Genomic DNA, 23,969 nt, shown 5'->3' with positions numbered 1-23,969 from the left:
CAAGTCCACTGGACATTGTAAATAAAACAAACATAAAATGTCTCTGAAAGGTGAAGAGATTATAGACTGGTTAGAGACTTTGGGACCCAAGGAATGACACAGTGGTGAACTGTCTGCTGGGTTTTCTTTTTGCCTCAGACATCTTGAAATAGGTTCTGGAAAGTCAGCAACTAGAAAATTCAACAGACACAAACAAAAGAGGCCATAAAAAAAAAAAAAAAAAAAAAAAAAAAAAAGCGCCTGCTCTCTATAGCCAGTGAACCAGGAAAGGGGTAGCCTAGCAAGACAGAAAAGTTTAGATAATTATTACCCTACTCTAACCAAACACCAAGGACAAAAGTGTGGTCCTACCTGTATGATAAAAGAAGGAAACTTGAAACATCAGGAAGGAAGAAAGAACAATGGAAAGAGTAAAACTATAGGTAAATACAACAGATTTCACTTCTTCTCTTGAGTATTTCTAAATTATATTTGATAGTTGAATGAAAGTTATACTTTTTGATGTGGTTCTTGGTGTGTGTAAGGGAAATATTTAAGACATCCGTCTTATAAATAGTGGAGAGTAAAAGGACTAAAAGAGCATTAAGGTTTCTATTCTTCACTCAAACTAGTAAAATGTCAACAGAAGTAGGCTATGGTAAATTACGTATGTATAATGTAATGCCTATGGCAACAACTGAAAAACTTATACAAAGAAATATACACAAAAAAACACTATGGATAAATCAAAATGGGATTTTAACAAAGGTTCAAATAACCTACAGGAAGGTAGGAAAAAGGAAACAAACAAGAAATACTAGAATTAAGCTCTAACATATTGATGATTGCGTTAAATGTAAGTGGTCTAAATACACCAATTAAAAGACAGAGATTGGCACCGTGGATTGAAAATATGACCCAACTGTGGCACCTGGCTGGCTCAGTTGGTAGAGCATGTGACTCTTGATCTTGAGGTCATGAGTTCAAGCTCCACGTTAGGTGTAGAGATTATTTAAAAATAAGAAATAAAAAAAAATCTTTTAAAAAAACACATTTTAATCTTTAAAAAACCTTTAATCTTAAAAAACAATGTCAACAACTGGGGCGCCTGGGTGGCTTAGTTAGTAAGCATCTGTCTTTGGCTCAGGTTATGATCCTAGGGTACTGGGACAGAGCTCCACCTCCAGCTCCCTGCTCAGCAGGAGTCTGCTTCTCTCTCTTTCACTCCCCCTACTTGTGCATGCTTTCTCTCTCTCTCTCTGTCTAATAAATAAATAAAATCTTTAAAAAAATAGAAAAACCCCAACTATCTGCTGTCTATAAGAAATCCACCTCAGATATAAAACATGTTAGTAAGAAGCTGCAAAAAGTCATACTATGAAAACTTTTATCAGAAAAAAGTAGGAATAGCTATATTAATATCAGATAAAGTAGACTTCGGAGCAAAAAAATTTTACTAGAAATAAAGAGGAACAATAAATAATGATAAAAGTTGATAAAGAAAATACAGCAAAAACATAGCAATTCTCAATGTGTGTATACCAAACAACAGAGCTAAATCTACAACTATAGTTGGAGACTTCAGTATCTTTCTGTCAATAATTGATAGGACAAATAAACAGAAAAAAATGAAGAATATACAAGAACTCAATGACGTCAACCAGCAGGATAGTATATAAATTGACATTTATTTAATTCTCCTCAACAAAGCAGAATAGGGTCACCTGGCTGGCTCAGTTGGTGGAGCATGTGACTCTTGATCTTGGGGTTGTAAGTTTGAGCCCCACATGGGGTACAGAGATTACTTAAAAATAAGAAAATCTTGAAAAAAACAACAACCAGAATATACAGTCATTACAAACATATGAATAGACCATATCCTGGGCCATAAAACTATCCTCAAAAAATTTAAAAGAACTATGGGACACCTGGGTGGCTCAGTCAGTTAAGTGTCTGCCTTTGGCTCTGGTTGTGATCTCAGGGTCCCACATCTGGCTCCCTGCTCAGTGGGGAGTCTGCTTCTTCCTCTCCCTGTGCCTCTGCCTCCCACTCATGCCCCCCCAAAATAAATAAAAAATAAAATATTTTTTAAAAAATTTAAAAGAACTAAAATTATATAAACTGCTTTTTGTCCCCATTTGCAAATAACATGATTATGCTGAAAATCCCAAGAAATTATCAAAAAAACCAGAGACAAAAACAAAATACCCTCCTAAAATTAATGAGTTCAGCAAGTTTTCCAAATACAAAATAAACATACAAAAAATCAATTCTGTACAAAAAATTAAATAGTTTAAATCTAACAAATGACATATAGGACTTATAGGCTAAAAACTACAAAATGCTAATGAAAGAAATTAAAGATTATTTAAATTAGTGGACAGACATATTATGTTCATGGATTAGAAGACTCAACCTAGTAAAGATATCAATTCTCCCCAAACTTATATATAGGTTTAACATAATTCCTACCTGGGGTATCTGTGTGGCTTAGTTGGTTAAGCATCCAACTCTCAATTTTGGCTCTGATCTCAGGGTTCTGGGATTAGGCTCTGCATGGTCTCTGCACTGGGTATGGAGCCTGCTTAAGATTTTTCTCTCCCAGGGTGCCTGGGTGGCTCAGTAAGTTAAGCATTGGCCTTCAGCTCAGGTCATGATCCCAGAGTCCTGGGATCCAGCCCTATGAGCCCCAAGAGCCCCAGGTCAGCCTCCCTGCTCAACAGGGAATCTGCTTCTCCCTCTCCCTGTGATCTTCCCCCTTACTCATGCTCTCTCTCTCTCTCAAATAAATAAATAAAATCTTAAAAAAAAAAAAAAAAAAAGAGGGGCGCCTGGGTGGCTCAGTCGGTTAAGCATCTGCCTTCAGCTCGGTTCATGATCCCAGAGTCCTGGGATCCAGCCCCACGTAGGGCTCCCTACTCAGTGGGGAGCCTGCTTCTCCCTGTCCTTCTGCCTGCGGCTCCCCCTGCTTGTACTCTCTCCCTGTCTCTCTCTGTCAAATAAATGAATAAAATCTTTTAAGTAAATAAATAAATAACAAAGTTTAAAAAAAAAAAGATTCTCTCTCTCCCTCGGTCCCTCCCCCACTCATTCTCTTTCTCTCAAAAAAAAAAAAAAAGAATAATTTCTATTAAAATCTCAGGAAGATTTTTTAAGTAGATAGAGACAAGCTTATTCTAAAATTTTTATGGAAAACGAGGAACTAGAATATCTAGAAAAAAATTAGAAAAATAAGAATAAAGTGGAAGGAATCACTCTATCTTGTTTTACAATTTATTATAGAGATTCAGTAATCAAGATAGTGTGTAGTACTTCAGTAATCAAAACCTTGGCTCAGACAGAAGACACAATGATCAATTGAACAAAATAGATGAGTTCACACAAGTATGGTAAAATGATTTTGACAAAGGTAAAAAAGCAATTCAATGAAACAAGGATAGTTTTTCAATAAAGGTGCTGGAGCCTTTGGATATCCATACACAAAAAAAATATGAACCTCCATCTAAACATCATATCTTACCCAAAAATTAACTCAAAATGGAGCATAGATTTAAATATAAGATATTAAACTGTAAAACTTAAAGAAGAAAACATAGGAGAAAAATCTTCGCGACCCAGGGCTTGGTGAAGAGTTCTTAGACATGACAACAAAAACGTGATGTATAAAAGAAAAAAGTTGCTAAATTGGATTTCAACAATATTAACAACTTTTCGTCTGTGAAAGATCTTGTAAAGAAGATGAAAGGACAAGGTATAGACTGGGAGAAAATATTTGTAAATCACACCTGACAGAGGATTCTTACTTAAAATATAGAAAGAATGCTCAAAACTCAACAGTAAAAGCTAATCCAATTAGAAAATTGGCAAAGAACATGAAGAGACATTTCACCAAAGAGAATATACAGATGGTAAATAAGCACATGAAAAGATGTTTACTATCACTAATCATTAGGGAAATGAAAATTAAGACCACACCTATTAGAACAGTGAAAAGAAAAACTAGTGACAATTCCAAATGGTGGTGAAGGTTTGGAAAAACTAGATCTCTCATATATTGTTGGTGGGAATGTAAAATGTACAGCCATTCTGGAAAACCGTTTGGCAATTTCGTAAAAACCTAAGTATGCAACTACAATATGACCCAGTAATTGTACTCCAGGGCATGTATCCCAGAGGAAGAAAAACTTTTATCTACACAAAACATGTACAGAAGTGTTTACAGCAGTTTTAATTGTAATAGCAAAAATCTGGAAACAACCAAAATGTTCTTCAATAGGTAAATGGTTAAACTATGTAAATCTATACCATGGAATCTACTCAAATATAAAAAGTAATGAACTTTTGATATACAGAAAAAATTAAATGGGAGAGCCTGGGGGCTCAATCATTCATCCTCTGACTTTGGCTCAATCATGATCTCAGGGTCCTGGGATTGAGCCCCAATTCAGGATCCCTGCTCAGTGGGGAGTGTGCGTCTCCCTCTCCCTCTCCCTCTGCCCCTCCCTCCGCTCATGCTCGCTCTCTGTCAAATAAATAAATAAAACTTAAAAAAAAAAACTTATATGGATTTTAAAAACATTAAGGCGAATGGAAAAAGCCCGTCTGCAAAGGTCATATACTGTATGATTCCATATATGTAACGAAATGAAATGACAAAATTTGAAATGACAAAATTTCAGGGACAGAGAAATAAATGATCAGTGATTGCCAATGGTTAGGAATTGCAAGGGGTAAGGGGTTAGGATGAGTCTAAAGTGGTGGTAGCAGTGGAGAGATATTCATGGTCATGCAGAAGAAAAAAAAAGCATTGTAGGAGACATGGGTCTCACACACACACACACACACACACACACACACACATATTCACACACAGGTGAGAAGACACTACAAATATTGTATTTCTCTCCTTCTCCTAGCCCTATTCCTATCTTCTTAACACCTATAAACACAAGCAGATTTTCTTTGCCTTAAAAAAAAAACTTCTCTTGAACCTTTTATATATATATATATGTATATATATATATGCACACACACACACACACACACACACCTGGTTTTTCACTTTTATTTTGAAATAATTATAGATTCACAGGAAATTGCAAAAATAATACGGAAAGGTCCTGTATAACCCTTCACCCATTTCCTCTAATGGTTACATCTTAACCAACTATAGTACAATGACAAAACCAGGAAATTGACATTGGTAAAACGTGTATGTATAGTTCTATGTTATTTTTGTCACTTGGGTAGATTTTTGTCACTTGGGTAGATTTCTGCAGCCACTACCACAATCAAGATATAGAACTATTCCGTCACCATGAATATCTCCCTGGTGTTACCACCCAGAGTCATCCCATCCTCTCCCTCTTACAATTCCTAACCTTTGGCAATCACCACTTATTTTTCCACCCCTAGAAGAACCAAAGGCACAAGATAATAAAAGATATCACATTAGTAGCCTATTGACCAGAAAAAGTGATCATTCCGCTTTCAAAGCTATACTTCTCAGTTACCCAAATCAGAAGGTGAGAGTGTGCAGGAAAATGAGGAAGAATGTGCAAGAAAGAAGAGGACGAAAGGAAAAAAAGGCACAAGAAACAGGCAGAAAAATGAAGAGGGGCATGGTTCACAGACATGTGAGATGAGAGAAGACTTAGCTGAGACTGGGTGTGGAGTTTTGTTTTTTTTTTTAAGATTTTATTTATTTATTTATTTATTTATTTGACAGAAGAGAGCACAAGCAGGGGGATCAGCAGGGAGACGGAGAGGGGGAAGCAGGCTCCCCGCTGAGCAGGGAGCCCGATGCGGGGCTCGATCCCAGGACCCCAAGGCCACGACCTGAGCTGAAGGCACACTTAACCAACTGAACCACCCAGGTGCCCCATGGATATGGAGAACTAAGAAAGAAGCAAACCAAGTTTCTGAGATGAGAAGTGACTATAGAGAAGGTTTTGCAGTGATTTTAAAGATTCCCCTAGAACAATACACAGTCTAGGCAGCCTTCAGAATCGGCACCAACAGCACTCGCAGGTCAACTGTCGATCCCTGCTCTGGCCTAGCCTCTTTACAGCTGTTCTAATGAGCACTCAGACTCATTAAGGCTCCTCTTATGCCATATGTCTGAGAATGACTCTCCTCTATCCATTGGTAAACCAGCTCAGTGGTATCTCTAGTCTCTGTCTTACAAACCAGCACATGTTGGTTTCTCCCATCCAAAGGGCCCAAATTTCAAATGCTTATGGAAGCTAAGGGAGGCCAGGGGAAGGTAGGCCTAGACCAGGTTTATGACATCTCTGACTGAACTAGCTCTTTGATTAATGCCCTTTATCTTCCCCTTATTCTTGCTAACTTCCCCATCACGAGGCTTGAAGGATCACACGTAAGAAAAGTTTAGGAATTGGGGTTCATACTCATGAGTTCAAGGTGTGTTATAAATACGGTGTATTAAGGTAGGGAATTATGGGTAGTCTATGTAAAAGATGTGAAGGAAGGGACTATATTACTTACTTTTTGGGGTCTGTATCAAATCTCATTTGTAGAGATTTCCATTAAAACTGTTTAATGAATGTATTTTAGTCCATGAAAACATGTCAGTGCTTTTAAAGGGTTAACCTTTAAGTACATAAAAAATTCACAAAGTCAAAACAAAAACAAATGCCTTTTAAAGTGTCTTTTATCTGTTTTCTCAGACTAAGGGACTAGGGAGTTTTTCAACCTGCCCCTTCCTCTTATTCGACAAATATTTATTGAGAATAAATTTTATTTAGTGCCCGCTAAATGCCAGGCATTGATGACTGAGATGGTGCCTGTTTCTTTTTTTAAAGGGGCACCTGGTTGGCTCAGTTGTTGAGCATCTGCCTTCAGCTCAGGGCGTGATCCTGGTGTTCTGGGATTGAGCCCCACATCAGGCTCCTCTGCTAGGAGCCTGCTTCTTCCTCTCCCACTCCCCCTGCTTGTGTTCTCTCTCTCTGGCCATCTCTATCTCTGTCAAATGAATAAATAAAATCTTTAAAATATATATATGTATATATACATATATATACATATATATATTCATTTGAGGGAGAGAGACAGAACACACTAGCAGGGCAAGAGGCAGTAGGAGAGGGAGAAGCTGACTCCCTGCTGAGCCAGTGTGGGGGGGCAATGTGGGGTTTGATCCCAGGACCTGGAGATCATGACCTGAGCCGAACCCAGGTGCCGATGGTGCCTATTTCTAAGCAGTTTAGACATTAGCCTGAAGGATTGTAAATAAGAAATTATGTCACAGTAAGATGAGGTCAGAAGCCTTTCCGGTGATTTTGGGGTTGAATCTCTTAAAACTGGGAGTTAAATAGAATGGGCTGACGGTAGGGACAAGCTGGGGAACGGGGTGGGGTAGAGGAAGGTCATTAGGAAATTTGAAGCTGGAAATACTTTCTTGAGTCAAAAGACAAGGTGGAAGAGTGAGTGCTGGCTGCTTTTCCTTCCAGCATCTTTTTCTAATTATAAGCTCCTTGGTCTCCAGCACTGCTGGCGCCCTGCTCCACCTAGAGGTGGTGTGGGGACCACACCAAGGCGCGGACTTGAGAATTGACTGGCTGGAACATTGTCTTGGTCGCTTAACTAGAGGTGTGATTTGGGGCAGGTTGCTGAACTTTTGTGAACCTGTTTTCTCATCTGTAAAATGGGGATAGGAGCACCTTGATAAAAATGAGAGGCTGGAAATCAAGTTCATTTAGATCTCCTTTCCTGCCTCACCTCCCCCTCCCCCTCCCTCTTGCTTCTGTTGTTTTGGAAATTGTATTCTTTCTCCTTACAACTTTCTCATTGCCCTTTAATCTCTATCTTGCTGTACTTTTCCTGGCGTCCCCTCCCTAAGAAGACGGAGTATGGGGGCAGGGTGCATCAAGCCTGGCTGGAGAGGGGCACAGGCTCTCAGTAGTTCAGAAAAGCTCTCCAAGTGGCTCTGCTGAGTGCAATCCTCCCTCCTCCCTCTTCACTCCCCCTTTCCCTCCCATTCCGAACTGCTGCTCCCAGGGATCCTGGGCTTTTGTTCTCTGGAGACTTAAACTACCACCTGTTTTGCCCTGACTTACTGTTTTCGAGGGTTTTCCTTTGTTGTCTATAGACTATCACAAATTGAAATTGCCAAACTTAAAGACACCAAGAGCTAAGTTTGTACTTTCTATTTTTAACATTAACACTGAAACATCAATGCTTTTCCATTTTCCATTTTCATGTCTTTTCTGCAGACCGCCCCCCCACTCACAGTAACCACTCCCTTTTTATTTATTCAATCATTCAGCACTAGTAAAAACTTATCTTTTAATATTAATTATAGTTTATCTATTATATGTGTTTTCCCTACTTGGTTTAATGTTCCTGTAGCATCTTCCATAGCAGTAGTCTCTCAAACTTGAATATGCATAAGAATCACCTGGGGGTCTTGTTAAAATGCAGATTATGATTTAGCAAGTCTGGGGAGATAGAGCCCATGCTGCTGGGCCCTAGACCATACTTGGAATTGCAAAGCCTTAAAAGGCTTAGAACAAAGGAGGTGTGCAAGAAATGGTAGCTGGATGATGCCTTGGTCTCTCCTACCCAGTGTCTTGGAATTTTCTTCAATACATCTTTCTCCACTTTTCCTGAGCACGATTTATGGCTAAGACCTGGTAATCATTCTTTTGTGTACTTAGCTGTTCACTTTCTTGCCTTTTTCAGTCACCAGTCTCATCTAGAAATGGGTCACTTTGGGAGTACAACAGTAACCTCCAACCTCTTTCTACCGTCATCTACTTTGTAGCAAGCAAGAATAACTTTTTAAAGAATCATCTTTGCTTTCTTGCTCAGCAACCTTTAGTAGCTCCCCAGCATACATCATATCAAACTCATTCAGGCTGAGAGGCTTCAAGACCTTTCTCTAACCTTTCCCTCTTCCTTGCCAGTCCGTTTCTCTTTTTGCAACACTTGGAACCCTCTGCCTGTTGCTGAGGTATGATTTAGTCTCTTGACATTCCCCGCAGGACAATTTGCATTGGGGATGTCTTCGTTCCTTTTAAGGAAGTATCTCTTTCAATGTATTCTTCTCAATTTTTACCTACTTTAATACAGTTTTCCCTGATCTATTCCCAGTTCTGAGTTCTTCATTTAAAGGAGTATACGCTACACATTGCTATTTATGTATTTTAATATTCTTATGCTTTTTCATATTTTCATTCTGTTTTAGACAGGAAGTAGTTGTGCTTTTTGTTCATGGTTGTATCCCCAGCACCTAAAAATGCTTGACACACAGTAGGTACTTTTTGGGGGGATTCAGTGAAGCATGAAACAAAACTTAATTTTTATTAATTTTCAAAATGCCTTTTTATTTAGGAAACCTGGGTGAATGTTAATGGTTAAGTAAAATTAGACAATTTTAGTGACATAGTTCTGGTAGAGTAAAAATATTAAAATATCCATTCATACTAGAAAGCTGGGCATGTTACTACCAACTTCTTAAAAAATATATTAGCTGAAGGATCAAAAAATAAAATAATTTTAGAAATCCCTTGAAGAGTATTTTAAGAGATAAAACATGTGAGGTTTAGCAACACTTCTACACTTGACCACCACCCAGCTACCATTCTATTAAAGAAATAAAATTTAGATGCAGCTAAAATTTAGTACGGGCCCAAACCCACATCCTATCTGAAAGACTTACGCTGTCCTGTCATTGTTTTCTTCCCTTCACATTTTGCATTCGTTAGGATTGCAGTTTTAATAGTTCTCGGTCCTTTAAATTTAAAAGAAAAGAACTAGGGCTTTCTCATATTACAATCTCAAGGAAAAGGCCCATTCAGCGAGGTGTAAGAGGCCTACAAGCTGCACACCCTGCAACAGCCTCATGCTCCGATTTCATCTATGGGTTTTTGTACAGTTCTTTTTTGGGTGGATGGTGCAAACCGCGCAAGTGCAGCATTAAAGCCTCCCCACCCTGGGAAACGATGCAAGAACATGCAGCTTAGACTGCCAGGTTCTCCCTAACACACAGCCAAGGGCTGGAGGCCCGGATACCCGCCCCCAAACCTCGTCCACAACAATCGTTTCCTCCCTCCCCGCCTTTTACATACAGTACACATACAAATACACACACGCAGAGCAGCCAGCAGGGGCGGGCCGGGCCCGACCACTCTGCAAACCGCAGGGGGAAACAGCCACGGGCCGAGATTATTTCGCCCACTCCTTTGTTCCTTCCCCCAGTATCTCCCTCCATTTGGCCGCAACTGCTGGGCAAAAGCCAACGTGGAGAGCTAGCCCCTTCTGAAGTTCCGCTTCCGAGCCACACACCTCAGGCCGGTGCGGCGCTGCCCCCCCTCCCTCGGGCAGCAGTTGGTCTCGCCCCAGTGCTAGCGGGCCCCGAGCGGGAGCCGCGCGGGAGCAGCGCAGCGACGGCGGCGGCAGCGGCGGCGGCGGTTGTGATTCGGAGCCGTTGAGACGCCTCTGCGGCAGCTGGTGGCGCAGGTGGCTTGCGTGGACGCGGGCAGAGGCGGCCGGCCCGCCACCGCAGCCTCAGCGCCCGCGGCCCCGGCAGGTGAGCGGGCGGCGGGGACTCGCCCCGCCCCCCCTCAGTGGCCTCGCTCCTGGCTGTAGCGGGGAAGTGGCCGCGGCCCGCCCGGGAGCCGCGGGGCGGCCCGGGGCTGCGACCGTCGGGAAGCAGGTTGGGGGAGATGTCCGGTGTGGACGGGAGGGGGACGTTACCCTTTTCTTTGCCATCTTTTTTCCCTCTCCCCAGACCTCCTCCCTCTTGGGGCTTAAGCCCGGAGAAAAAAGCCAGAGGAAAGATGGGGCGGGAGAAAGGGGAATTGGGGGCTGAGAAGCATCTTAGCCTCAGGTGGTGGCGTCTTTTCGGTCGTCGAGCGGTGGACCTGCCGAAGCCTGGAGTGGTAGCTCCCGGGCTGCGGAGGCCGCGCACTCGCGGGGGAGGAGCGGGAGGCGGCTCTCCCCTCACTCTCCCACCCCCACCCCTCCCCGGCCCTCCCCTCCCCGGCCCTCCCCTCCCCCTCCCCCGGGCCTCCCCGTGCGGCCCCTCCCTTCGGGTTTCTGAGCATTAACCGCCCTCGGTGCTCTCCCTCGCAGGCGCGTCGGGACGCCCCGAGGCATCTTTCCCCTCCCGCTGCCCCGGGAGCCTCGGCTCCTGTCCGCCCTCCGGCATCCCTTCGCCGTCCGCACCGCCGCGCCTCCTCCCCGGGCTTCAGACCCCCGGCCTCGCCCCCGAAACATGACTCGCGATTTCAAACCTGGAGACCTCATCTTCGCCAAGATGAAAGGTTATCCTCATTGGCCAGCTCGAGTGAGTGATTTTAGCCTTCGCATTTAGCGGTGCTACCTTCCTCAGGGGCCTACTTCCTACCCTTCCTCTTAATTTTGTTCTGTGTCCTTTCTCCCCCTCGCTTTCCTTTGGTCTCATTTGTAACCTTTCGTTTTAGCTTTTTGCCCAGGGATCTACCGTGGAATTGTAAAAATCCAGGTGTTTCCACTTAAGCGTTTCCCAATGGGTTTGTTTTTGACAGACTTGGGCAGGTTTTCTTAATAGGAAATATTTAAACGTGATGCCAGTTAATAATGTCCCATTGTAGGTGAAAATAATCCAGGTTGGATTTTGTTTACCGTTTAATGAAACATTGACATTTTAAAAATTTTGAGTAAAATGCAGAGTATCCGTGGAGTTTATGCAGACTGTTGGATGTCAGGGATGTGATTACATTGGTTTCATAGGGATTTTTTATGTTTTGTAGTTGATGAGGCCTTCTGGATTTGCTTGTTTAATAAAGAGATTTAGGACTGGATATTCTTGAAAATTTTACAATAAGTTTTTTTGTAAATTTATTTTCACGTTTGTATTCGTGAAGTTTGCCTTATGACCTTGAACAAGTTGTTTTACCTCTTTTGTTTCCCATAGGCAAAAGAGCGGTAGACCCAGTTTCCTAGGTTCACATCTAGCGGTACAGAGAGGTAATTAAGGCCCAGGATTTTTTGGTGACATTTAAGGATTGAGACTAATACCTAAACGCCATTTTCAGAAAAAGAGGTCTTTTTGTTAGCTTATGGACTCAGGTTCTAAGAGCATGATAGAACCAAAAAACTGTTGACATCCATTAGATTAGAATGCTCAAGATCTTTTTAAAATATAAACTCAGCATTCTAAAGTTGTAATTTCCACTAATTTACTCTTGTTTGAGGAGTGCATTTCTTAAGGACAATTAAGTCCTATATTTTTAATTATGTCAGCTGGGAGAAAACATACCCATTGGTTACAGAGAATCATGTAGTGTGTTTGCTGACTGCTGTCCAAGTATAAAATGTTTACTGTTCTCTTGATTTTTCCCATCCAGTTCTTGCTTACAGGTTTCCTTCCTAAACCTGGAAAGATTCCCCCCACCCCATCTATCAAGTCCACCTTTTCACTGGAGTCTTATCTTGAACAATCCTTACTCATAATTCTTATCTATATATTTGACACTCAAGTTTATTTCCTTTGTGATAACATTTTAACTCTTAGGTGCATGCTTTGATTTCCAAATAGATTATAAGTTTTTTTTTTTGTTAGTTTTAGATTGTAAGTTTCTTGAGGGCAATAGGCATAAACTGAATTTCTTCATGTCCCCCACTGTCCTTAGTATGTAATCATGTACTCATAAAACACTATTTCTTGTTTGAATAGAGGAGAGGGAAACTGGGCAGGTTTAAGGTCCCTTCAAGATACTTTTTTTCCCATGGTTTTAACATCCTTATTTATTTCGAGGTGTTACAAAATCTGAGGTTGTGGGGTACGTCTGTATTCACTTGTCGATGCTACACTACAGTTAAAAGCCAAATGAAAATGTTTAAAAAGTTACCTACTTTTCTTAGAAATTGTCCTCTCCACATGCTTCACTGTGTTAGGTGATTAAGAGTCCGTTCTGCTAAAAGCAAAATAAGTAGCCTTAGGAGGGCCAGAGTATTTTCCTTCTTTAATAAATTCTATATTCAATAAGTTCACTTGGATTGGAATGGGAAATTTTTGTCTCTTTCCTCCTTTTTTTCTTTAGAAGCAGCTGAATTTGGTTTTGTATTGTGTGTGTCTGAGCATTATATTCCTTTTTCTATCTTCTTCAGTCTTAACAAAGTATGTCTTTGCTCTAGAGAAATTAGGGTATTATTATCTGTGAAGATGACAGTTGTGCGTATTTTGATTTTAATGTTTTTTGTCTCTATTTGAAACGTCATTAATTTTTAAGTTTTGCATGTTCTTGTAATCCTGTATCAGTAATAATTGTGTTTACAGTCAACTTTTTAAAAATTGCCTAACGCTTATTAAACTCCGTAGGTACTGCACATTTGAAACTGTTTCCTAGCGGAAAGAAGCATATGAACTGGGTTAACAGAAAATATCCCTTAAGGGCTCTAAGGATTTTCACAGTTCTTGGGACCTTCTCATGAGGTTGAAATGACCAGTATAATGATGGTATAGGTGAGGAAATTAAAGTCCCTAAGAGTCTTAGGTAATATTGATTCTGTTGATGTCTGAAACCTTCAGACTTCCAAACAGTCAAATCACTTTCACGGTCTTTTCTTCAGCATGGTAATGCATATAGAGCATAGTAGGTCCTCAGGTGGCCTGCTCCCTTCTTAACAAAGCTAATTGATTTTTTAAAATGTCTTTGAAATTAGGAAGGTCGTGACACAGAAAGGTTATTGTGAAGTTAAGTAAGGAAAAAATAGAAATGTTAAATTCTGATTTGATATTGGTGCCTGATGGCTTTACCTTTGAGGTGTGCTTTTCGTTTGTTAAGAGAAAGTAGCAAGTATTACGGATACGTTAGACATGATAGCACCTGATACTTTCTTCATTACTTAGAATGATTGAAAGAGAAATGAAAAAGGAACAGAACTTCATCCTATTCAGCCATGTAGGTACAAGATCTTTCTAGAACAAGTGTTTCAAACTTTGAGAAATAATGCTTGAAACTTTCATTAATGTCTGCTTTTACATCACTCTGATGTTTGTATAGCCTCCCTGCAGAAATCCCATTTAGGATTTTTGAACAGGTTTGGGCTCCCTTATCTAAAATGCTCAGGGTCAGATATGTTTAAAAATTCAGAATTCGAGGTAACCATGGTACATATGGTATATATTTTGCTCCTGGTAGGCTTCTAGAATGGCACGTGGTAATCTAACAGAGAAGCATCAGTAGAAACACTGGTGGATAAAAGAAATGACAAAATAGCTTCAGTGTTCAGGTTTTGCCACCAAAGAGTTTTGAGAAATATTTTGGGTTTCAGAACTTCTTGGGTTTCAGAACTTTGTGGGTTTCAGAACTGGAATAGGGATCATGACCTATAGAACTGGTCTACTTTTATCAGATCCCTTTTGGATGTCTTGTTCTCACTTTATTCTGGTGTGTTGAGGTGTGTATGATTTAAAAGATTTTAATTTTCTGATCTTTCTTTTAGGTAGATGAAGTTCCTGATGGAGCTGTAAAACCACCCACAAACAAACTACCCATTTTCTTTTTTGGAACTCATGAGACGTAAGTCCTTTTAGCTCTAAAGGCAAATCAGAGTTAATGTAGTAGGGTCATTGAGCATAAAATGAAAAAATAAGTAGAGATTACTTCAAAGAGAAAATAGAGTAATAATAGGAAACTTGGAGATCATTGAATTTTGGAAAAAAGTCTTCAAGTTTCCCTTTTAAAAATTTTTTTTAGGGCAGAAAAATTAGATGCTACAGGTTTAACTTTCCTTGGAATAGGTGTTTCCTTAATTATAAAAGCCACCAGAAGAATGACTGATAGATGAAAGTATGTAAAGAAAGTTCTTGACAGGGCATTTGGTATTGATATTTAGTATAATAAATGCTTTTCCTAAGGACAGCTTAGCACCTTGTTTTAGGCTTTGTGATATTAGCCACACAAATGGTATATTATAGGAAGAGTGAGAAGTCTGGATAGTTCTCGCATGTGTATTTATGTGGTCCTGAAGGCCACTGTGACTGCTCTGCTGCCCCTGGTGGATATGTGGGCAGAGGACCAATTTGGTAGAGCATATTAATTTTTCAAAAATTGCAACCAGATATTGTTTAACTGGTACTTCTAGGTGTATAGGACTACTCCAGGGCCTATTTCATTGATTTTGGTGTATGATATTCTACATACCTATAATTTAACAGTCTTAGAAGTACTGTTTCTATGATTTTGCTGATTTTGGACTTGAAGTTTAAAATTTGCAATAATTTTGGTAAAGTAGGATTGTTTACCTTGGACCAGGAGAAACAAAGTGGTTGATACAGATAATTGGAATTATGTGTTTCTAACAGTGTCTACAATGGCAACATTTGGTTTAATGTTGCTTATTTACTATGTGAACTTTCACATAATTTCTTTTAACAGCTTTATTGAGATGAAGTTTACATCATCAAGTTTCACTTGTTTAAAGTATGTAATTCAGTGGGTTTTAGTACATTTATTTTAATATCCATTAGCAGTTATTCTCCATTTCTTCCTCCCAAGAATTAGACAACCATTCTGTAGATTTGCCAATTCTGGACATACTGTATTAATGGTATTATACAATGCTGCATAATTATTATTTTTTTAAATGCAGTTTTGAGTCTAGAATTGGATCGGCCTTCATAATTACTTTGAGTCGGGTTTAGGTATATCCTATACAGAAAAAGTTAAGTTTTGTAAGAAATGATGAATTTGTGGCTCAAGAGGGTAATCTACCATTTTTAAAATTCCTATAAATTTAATAGGAAAAGGTATCTTTTGATGAAAACTTTGTGTACTGGGTATTGGGTTAGATAGAGGTTTACAAAGTGTGGTACTAGGTCCGGCTGCACCAACATCACATGGGAATTTTAGACATGCAAATTCTTGGACCCTACCTCACAACTCCTGCCAGAAGCTGGGGTGTGGAGCCCAGCAATCTGTTTTAACAAGCCTTCCAGATGATTCTGATGCATGTGAAGTTTGGAAACACTGTAGTAATGTGAGTAGACATTCCTTAGAATTTTTCAGTTTTGTAAGTTTAGAATTCTTTAAATGTGATTTTTCTGAAATGGGACAGATTTTATGTACTTTCATATGGGGCCTTATAGCTTCATAAAACACATAGTTTATTTTTATATTATGTTTAGAGGAATGACTGTACCTTCCCCCAGCATTTAAAAATGAAGATTTTTATGTTGTAAATATCTGTAAATTTTAAAACAACACTAAATAACCAAACTTTCATTAAGCATTGTTTGGTTAATAACAAAATAGTGGTACTGAATGATTAATGAAGACAATGAATTATTAATATTTAAGAAATTGGAATATATTCAAGGATTTAGAATATAACTTTAAAATTAAGCTAATATTTTCATTTCAACATGTGATGTTTTGTGCTTTAGTGTTGTCATAAGTATACCATTTATTTTTGGAAAGGCAGTGCTGCTGTATCTCCATTGGTCTGCTGACTTAGCTTTTTCTGTATTTAAGTCTAATTTTTAGAAACTCGGTCTCTGATGATTTGCCTTGCTGCCCTCACCTCCCCCCCAAATTGGGATGGTGGTTATTGGGAGCCTTTCAGTTTGGATTTTGCATAAATGAGAGTTTACTAACAGCCTATAGTTAGGGATGTGGGAAAGGAAGAACATGGGAGAAGAGATGGCAGTTTGGAAAACTATACTTATTCATAACTGATTTATAGATTAAGATTTTTTAAAAGATATTTTTTAAATGTGAATTTAGTGCAGAACCTTTTTGGTTCTTGAGCTTCATTCATTCATTCTTGCTCTGACCTAGAAACTTTGATTTTTCTTAGCATTTTATGACATTCACAGTAAATTCATCTAGCAGTTGAGTTTTGAATATTAGACAACAATGAGCCCTTATGTATACCAACTGTGACCATCTGCTAGGTATCTTAAAACTAACATTCGAGACGGATTCTTAGTAAATGAGACTGACAAGGACCCAGTGCTTTGCTGGAGCCAAGTCGTGGTGTTATCTTTGATTACATATGTATTCTTTTCCCTTCCCCGCTAGCAGTCAGCCAGCAAGTTTTATTCTTTTCTTTTAGAGTGTGTTATGATCTGTCCACTTTTCTCTCTCTCCTCTACTACAACTTCAGCCCATGCCACAATTACTTTTATACTGTCCTAATCCGGGTGCCTGGGTGGCTCAGTCGGTTAAGCATCTGCCTTCGCCTCAGGTCATGATCCCAGCGTCCTGGGATGAGTCCCATATCAGGCTCCCTGTCCAGCGGGGAGTCTGCTTTTCTCTCTCCTCTGCCTCTCCCCCCTGCTCATCCCCCCCCCTAAATACATACATACGTACAATCTTTTAAAAAAAAGTGTCCTAACCCTGTCTCGGTTTCAGTTTGCACTCTTTGTATATAGTCAAAGTGATCTTCATATCCTAGTCAGATCATTTCATTTCCCCGTCCAGAAATCTTCAGTGGCTTCCTAATTAACATTACCAACAAACAGAACCCCCCGAATTTATCTATAAATGCTGTGTATTAAGAACTGTATGAATTAGCCTATGCTTACCTCTCCAACCTTATCACACACATTTTTTTCACTGTTACATAAATCTACTTTCTCTTGTCTCAGGTCCTTGCTTATTTTTTCTTTGTTGGGAAACGCCTTCGGATTTTCAAAGTCATTTAGGTCTAAGCTCACGTCCTCTTTTTCATACTTATTTTCTTCATTTCTATGATGACTAAAATTTTTTTCCCCCTTCACCCACAAGTGAAGAGCTTGGAGAGCAGGGACCTTTGTCTGTCTTGTTTGTCATCATTTACTTAAGTGCCTGGTGCGTACTAGCTGTTAAGTATTTGGTGATACATTGAAAGTGTACGCCCTAGATAAAATCATTTGTTGATTATGAATTTGCTGTCCATTAACCAACATTTATATAGTGTTTAAGACAACTAGATCAGAAAGACCTTTTATGAATTCTGACGGCCATTTACCTGCTACATGACCTTGAGCAGGTTACTTAGCCTTGTGTCCTTTTCTTATTTGTAAAACGGGAATAATTTACCTCAGAATTTTGGGGCGTAAACAAGACTACATGAAAAATGCTTAGAATAGTGCTTCACATGTATTAAACGATAAATGTCAGCTTCTAAAGATAACGTTACCATATTTTTCAAAACCTAATACTTGTAGTGTTAAATTGTTTGAAATGCAGTTGGAATTTTTGCTGATTGCTATTGCTTACTGAGGAAATACTCTCACAGGTCTATCTCTGAAGTCTAGAAAATTTAAATGAAGATGTTATTTTGTTAAATTTATCTCCTTACTGATTTTGTCTTAATACAAAGAGGTTGGATGCTCAGTTCTAGGAACTTCAAAAATATCGATCACAGGCTGTTTTAAAACAAGTCTGATGCATAGTTTTAGGAGTGAAGATGAATGGGGAGGTGGCAGTTTTTTGTATAACCTGTCCACAAGAAAGGAGTAAAGAAATGAAATCATAGGGTGGGATTTTATTTTCTTCGCTTCTTCTTCCATACGTCTTCTGTACTCTAGCTGTAACTAACGGCGTGTGTTGGTGTGGGTCTTTATACAGTATAGTTTCTCAGAAGCCTTACACTGTTTATTCATCTCTATACCAGCAGACTCATGGCACATAGTAGATATATATTCAGTTGTCTCTTGAATCATTTGCTGTTACAAAGAATGCATGCTGGGGTGCCTGGGTGGCTCAGTTGATTTAGTGTCTGCCTTTGGCTCAGGTCATCATGCCAGGATCCTGGGATATCGAGCCCTGCATCAGGAGCCTGCTTCTGCCTCTGCCTGCTCTGCTTGCTTTGCCTACAGCTCCCCCTGCTCGTGCTCGCTCACTCTCTCTCTCTGCCAAATAAATAAAATCTTAAAAAAAAAAAAACCAAGGAACCCATGCTGTTACAAAACCTAGTAATAGGGGCATCTGGGTGGCTCAGTTGGTTAAGCGTCTGCCTTTGGCTGAGGTCATGATCCCAGGACTTTGGTATCCAGCCCATTGGGCTCTCTGTTCAGTGGGGAGCCTGCTTCTGCCTGCTGCTCTGCCTGCTTGTGCGTATGCGGGCTCTCTCTCTCTGTGTCAAATAAATAGATAAAATCTTAAAAAAAAAAAAAAACCCTAGTTTTAAAACAGTATATTTCATATTTTGTGATTTAGTAATGAGAAATAAAGCAGCAAGTTAGAATCAGTGTTTTTGGAAATAGGGCTATTTAGTAGTAGTACTTGGCAACAGTTCAATGAGTTTTGAGCTTTGTATCTTCAGCTCTGATAAGCTTTCCTATTTTTTACATATGACTTCTGGTTTGCCTTAGAGGTAGAGAGCTCCAGGTGTGTGATAATGGAGCTTTGGTGAGGCATACGTCTGTTGACCCCTGAACAACATGGGTTTGAACTGTGTAAGTCTACTTATACGCGGACTTTTTACAGTACTGTAAATGTATTTTTCTTCTTCATGATTTTTTAAATAATGTTTCATTTTTCCTAGCTAGCTTTATTGTGAGAATACAGTATATAATACATGTAACATACAAAATGTGTGTTGATTGACTTATTAATAAGGCTTCTGGTCAAGAGGAGGCTATTAGTAGTTAAGGGGGAGATGAAGTTATTTGTGGATTTTTGACTGTATGGGGGGGGTCAGCACCCCAAACCCCTATGTTGCTTAAGGGCCAGTTGTTAATGATTTGCCCTTGGGACATTTTACATTAGCCCTTGATTCTTAAGGGTGAGGATATTGGTATTTAAAGTCAGAAGTCATATATATAGGGATATGGTATCAGTATTTTAGTAGGTGTTTCAGAGACTGTATTACAGTGAATAAAGGAAAACCTGAAACGCTGTTAAGGAATACTGTACAGAGTTGAGGCTCTGCTGTTTAATAGCTAGATGACCTTGCTTGAATGAGTTAATCCTTCTGGTCTTCAGTTTTCTAATCTTTAAGATGTGGATTTTGGTGATACCTAAAGTTCCTTTTCACTTCTGGAATTTGATGGGTAACTCTGAATTAACGTATCTTTTCATTGTTAAATTAGAAAAAAAAAAGTTTTCTATAAAGGAAACAAGTCATTTTATTCCTGTTTTTTAGAAATAAGCCCAAAACCTGTTCATGTTTTGATGTATTTTCTTTGAGATTTATAGGTTATTTTATTTACTTTTTAAATCTTAATTTTAAAGCTTTTTATTTATTTATTTATTTTCGGTATGTCATTTTAAAATGGGCTGCTTTGAAGAATGAATCAGAGCCATAGCCACATCAGGTTGTGCCCTTGGGGACTAGTGATGGCTGTCTAAACAGTAGTCTAGACCCTCTTCATCAAACCTGTGGGATTGTATCCCCAGGGAGGATTCTGTGTATGTGCATGTGGGCGCGTGGGCATGTGCTTTTATTTTATTTTTTTAATTAAAACGTAATAGGGTGCCTTGGTGGCTCAGATGGTTAAGCATCTATCTACCTTCAGCTCAAGTCATGATCCCGGGGTCCTGGGATCAAGCCCCGCATTGGGCATATCTCAGTCTGCATGCTTGGCGGGGAGCCGGCTTCTTCCTCTCCCTCTACTGTTCCCCCTACTTGTGCTCTCACTCTCTGTCAAATAAATAAATAAAATCTTTAAAAAAAAAAAAAAAAGGGAAGTGTTTTAAAACAATGTAACCCCTAGACATATATACTATTGTATAAGTTTGGGGCACCTTGGTGGCTCAGTAAGTTGAGTGTCTGACTCTTGATTTTGGCTCAGGACGTTAGGGTCCTGAGATAGAGCCCCATGTTAGGCCTGGAGCTCAGCACAGAGTTTGCTTGTCCCTCTCCCTCTGCTGCTCCCTCCACTAGCGCCTGCTCACCCCTGCCCCCTCAAAGAAATAAATAAAATCTTTAAAAAAATGTATAAGTTTAAGGTGTACATGTTGATTTGATACATTTCTATATTGCAGTATGATAACCACCATGATTTGATACATTTGTGTATTGCAATACGATTACCACCGTAGCAATAGCTAACACCTCCATCATGTTCCATAATTATCATTTCTTTTTTACAATGAGAGTGTGGGAGGATTCTTCTTTCTTCCGCCATGGTTTTTTGAGTCTCATTAAGGGGTTCCTTAGTCTTGAGCATATTCTTTGATCCAGCAGTTCTACTGAGAATATGTTATGAAGATAGGTGCAAAGATTGAGCAGTATTATATTTATTATGGCTCCATTAATTTATAACAGAAAATATGTTACAGAAAGTATTCCAACAATAGGCGAGTCAATTTTGAGATAGCCATTCAGTGAAATAATATGTAGCTGTTAGTAATTATTGCCATAAAGAGATTCATTTTAATTAGAAAAAGTATGGATGAATATGTAGCATATACATTAAATTACTTATTAATATGTATACATACAGCTAAAAAGCAGGCTGAGACAGTAACTATAGTTGGTAAAATTATGGATCATTTTTGGTTTTTTTGGTGGGATGTGTACTCACTGAAGAATATTTTCAACAGCTTTATTGAGATATCTCAAACAATTCATTTAAAGTATACAGTTCAATACATCATATATCTGAGAGAGTAGTGCAGCCATTAGCACAGTTTAAAACATTTTCATCATGCCAAAAAGAAACCCTGTGCCCTTTAGCAGATACTTCCCATTTCTCCCCAATTCTGTCTCCTGTCTTACCATGGCAGTCACTAACCTATTTGCCTGCTCTGAGCATTTTATATAAATGGAACTGTATAACATGTGGTCTTTAATGACTGGCTTCTTTCATTTATCATGTTTTCAGGGTTAATCTGTATTGTGTCACATGATAGTTCTTCATTACTTCTTATTGCCAAATACTCCATTGTATTAATCTATCATATTTTATTTATCCATTCATCAATATATAGACATTTGGATTGTTTTTACTTTTGGCTGTTACGAATGTAAGTTTTGTGTGTACCAGTTTTTGCATGGACATATTTTTACTTCTGTAAGAATGGAATTCCTGGGTCAAATGATAACTTTATGTTTAATCCTTTCAGGAATTGCCAGACCGTTGTCAAATCAGCCATGAATCATTTTAACATTCCTACCAGCGATATACGAGGATTTTAATTTATCGGTATCTTTGCCAAGATGTGTTATTATCTCTTATTATAGCTATCCTAGTGGGTGTGAAGGTAGTATCTTTTGGTTTTGCTTTGCATTTTACTGATGACTAATGATATTGAGCATCTTTTCATGTGTGAATATTTTTTAACCTTCTCTCCATAATGTGAACTATTTAGACTTATAAAGGCATTCTCACTTGGAAAGGCATAGTTATTTAAATTTTGGTATATTGATAAAGATGCAAATTTAAGTATGACTTACACAGTTGACCCTTGAACAGCATGGGCGTTAGAGGCACTGACCCTCTATGCAGTTGAAAATCTGCAAATAACTTCAACTCCGCAAAAACTTACTTCTAAGAGCCTACTGTTGACTGGAAGCTTTACTGATAGTATATAGTTAATTAGCACATATTTTGTATGTTATATGTATTACATGCTGTATTCTTATAATAAAGTGAGCTAGAGAAAATGAAATTAAAATTATAAGGAAGAGAAAAGACGTTTACAATTCTGTTAAAAAAAAAACGAAACAAAAATCCCCTTCATAAGTGGACCTGCAAGTTCAAACCCATTGTGTTCAAGAGTCAGCTATACTGTGAGCATAATGTATAGTAAAAATAAAGTAGATCTTGAAATCTGAATCTAGAGAAGGATCAGGGGAGAATTTTTTAAAACCTATTCAGCAAAATAAGAATAACAGTTATCCAAGTATAGTCAAAAGGTATATGTATAAAACAAGTTGATGTAAATAAGACCAAATATAAATGATTATATTAGCTGAATAGAATTCTGTTAAGACTTTCAGATTGGAAAAAAACCTTTCAGATTGGATTAGTAATCTAGCTGTGTCTTACTTTGTGAGAAAAGCTCAAATAAGACGTGACCAAGTAATGATACAGTCACAAAGAAAGCAAGAGTGGCAGTATTACTATCTACTAAAAGTAGAATTTTAAAGTCAAAGCATGAAGAGAAGGGTACAGGCCCCGTATACATGAATTTTGGTTACCATGTTTTAGTTAAATAACACTAGTGCCCCAATAACCCGATTCAGATTTCACATACCCCAGAATATTAACTGTAATTGCATAAACCACAGAATTTTTGCTAGCTCTTCAGTCCACAAGTCAAAGTATAAATAACAGATGCATAGCATGTCACTTTTTTCAAAGGCTCTTGGTGATTGGTCAGTGTGCATCTGTTTTTCAATTCATGCATAGATGACAGTGTGTAGTGGTGGTGTTGCATTTTTATCTCAATGATATACCCATTCAGGTTACATTTAAAAAATAATATAGGGAATTGGCCAACAAAGATGAAAGTGCAGGAAAGAAACAAATTAACACTAGAAGTGAAATTTGAACTGAATGTAAGTGGAGTTACAGAATAAATAGCTAACCTTCAAATGTAGACATGCTGCATTTGGAGAGACTGCATATGCAGGAACTTAGTGAAGGCAAGCTTAGCAATATAAATGAGAAAAGTGGTTGTAATAAAAAGGATGAAGATGTCTCAGAGGAAGTGATGCCAACAAAAAACATTAAAGATATTTCACAACATTGAAAGTGCAAAGGATAAAATGTTGGAAGCTGATCAGACTTAGGAATATGACAATTCTCCAAGGCATAGAAAATATGCTCACTCTTACATAAGTTATATGATCAGAAGAAGGTAAGCACTGTTCAAACTATTCTTTCTGAGTTATTTTTTCCACAGAGAAAAACATTTTAATCTCAATGTTCCTAATGTTTTAAATTACAGTGTGCTAAAGTATTAGTTTTATTTTTTTTCCATGTCTTTTCACTGTCAGTAATAGAGTTTAATGTTTTGACAATTTTAAATTATGGAACAATCATAATTTCCCCCTTGTTAATTAAGATTGCCTTGCTTTGTCTTTTTTTCTTTAAGATT

General features: G+C 38.6%; 1 protein-coding gene across 4 annotated transcripts in view; it reads left to right on the top strand.

Moving 5' to 3' along the window:
* Positions 1-10,343: 10,343 nt before the first annotated feature.
* PSIP1 (PC4 and SFRS1 interacting protein 1) overlaps positions 10,344-23,969 on the top strand; it is a 38,423-nt gene continuing 24,797 nt past the window's right edge. For 2 of the 4 annotated variants that reach the window (XM_040631454.1, XM_040631455.1), the window contains exons 1-3: positions 10,346-10,531; positions 11,077-11,290; positions 14,434-14,510. In XM_040631454.1, the coding sequence (XP_040487388.1) occupies positions 11,219-11,290; positions 14,434-14,510 (149 nt within the window). In that variant the 5' untranslated portion in view covers positions 10,346-10,531; positions 11,077-11,218. Of the gene's footprint in view, positions 10,532-11,076; positions 11,291-14,433; positions 14,511-23,969 lie in introns of all 4 variants that reach the window. The other 2 variants (XM_040631452.1, XM_040631453.1) reach the window with 2 other exon arrangements.

The sequence above is a fragment of the Ursus maritimus genome, unplaced genomic scaffold, assembly GCF_017311325.1.
Source record: "Ursus maritimus isolate PB19 unplaced genomic scaffold, ASM1731132v1 scaffold_17, whole genome shotgun sequence".
In the NCBI taxonomy this organism is placed as follows: Eukaryota; Metazoa; Chordata; class Mammalia; order Carnivora; family Ursidae; genus Ursus; species Ursus maritimus.
This window is presented reverse-complemented; position numbering and strand designations above follow the sequence as displayed.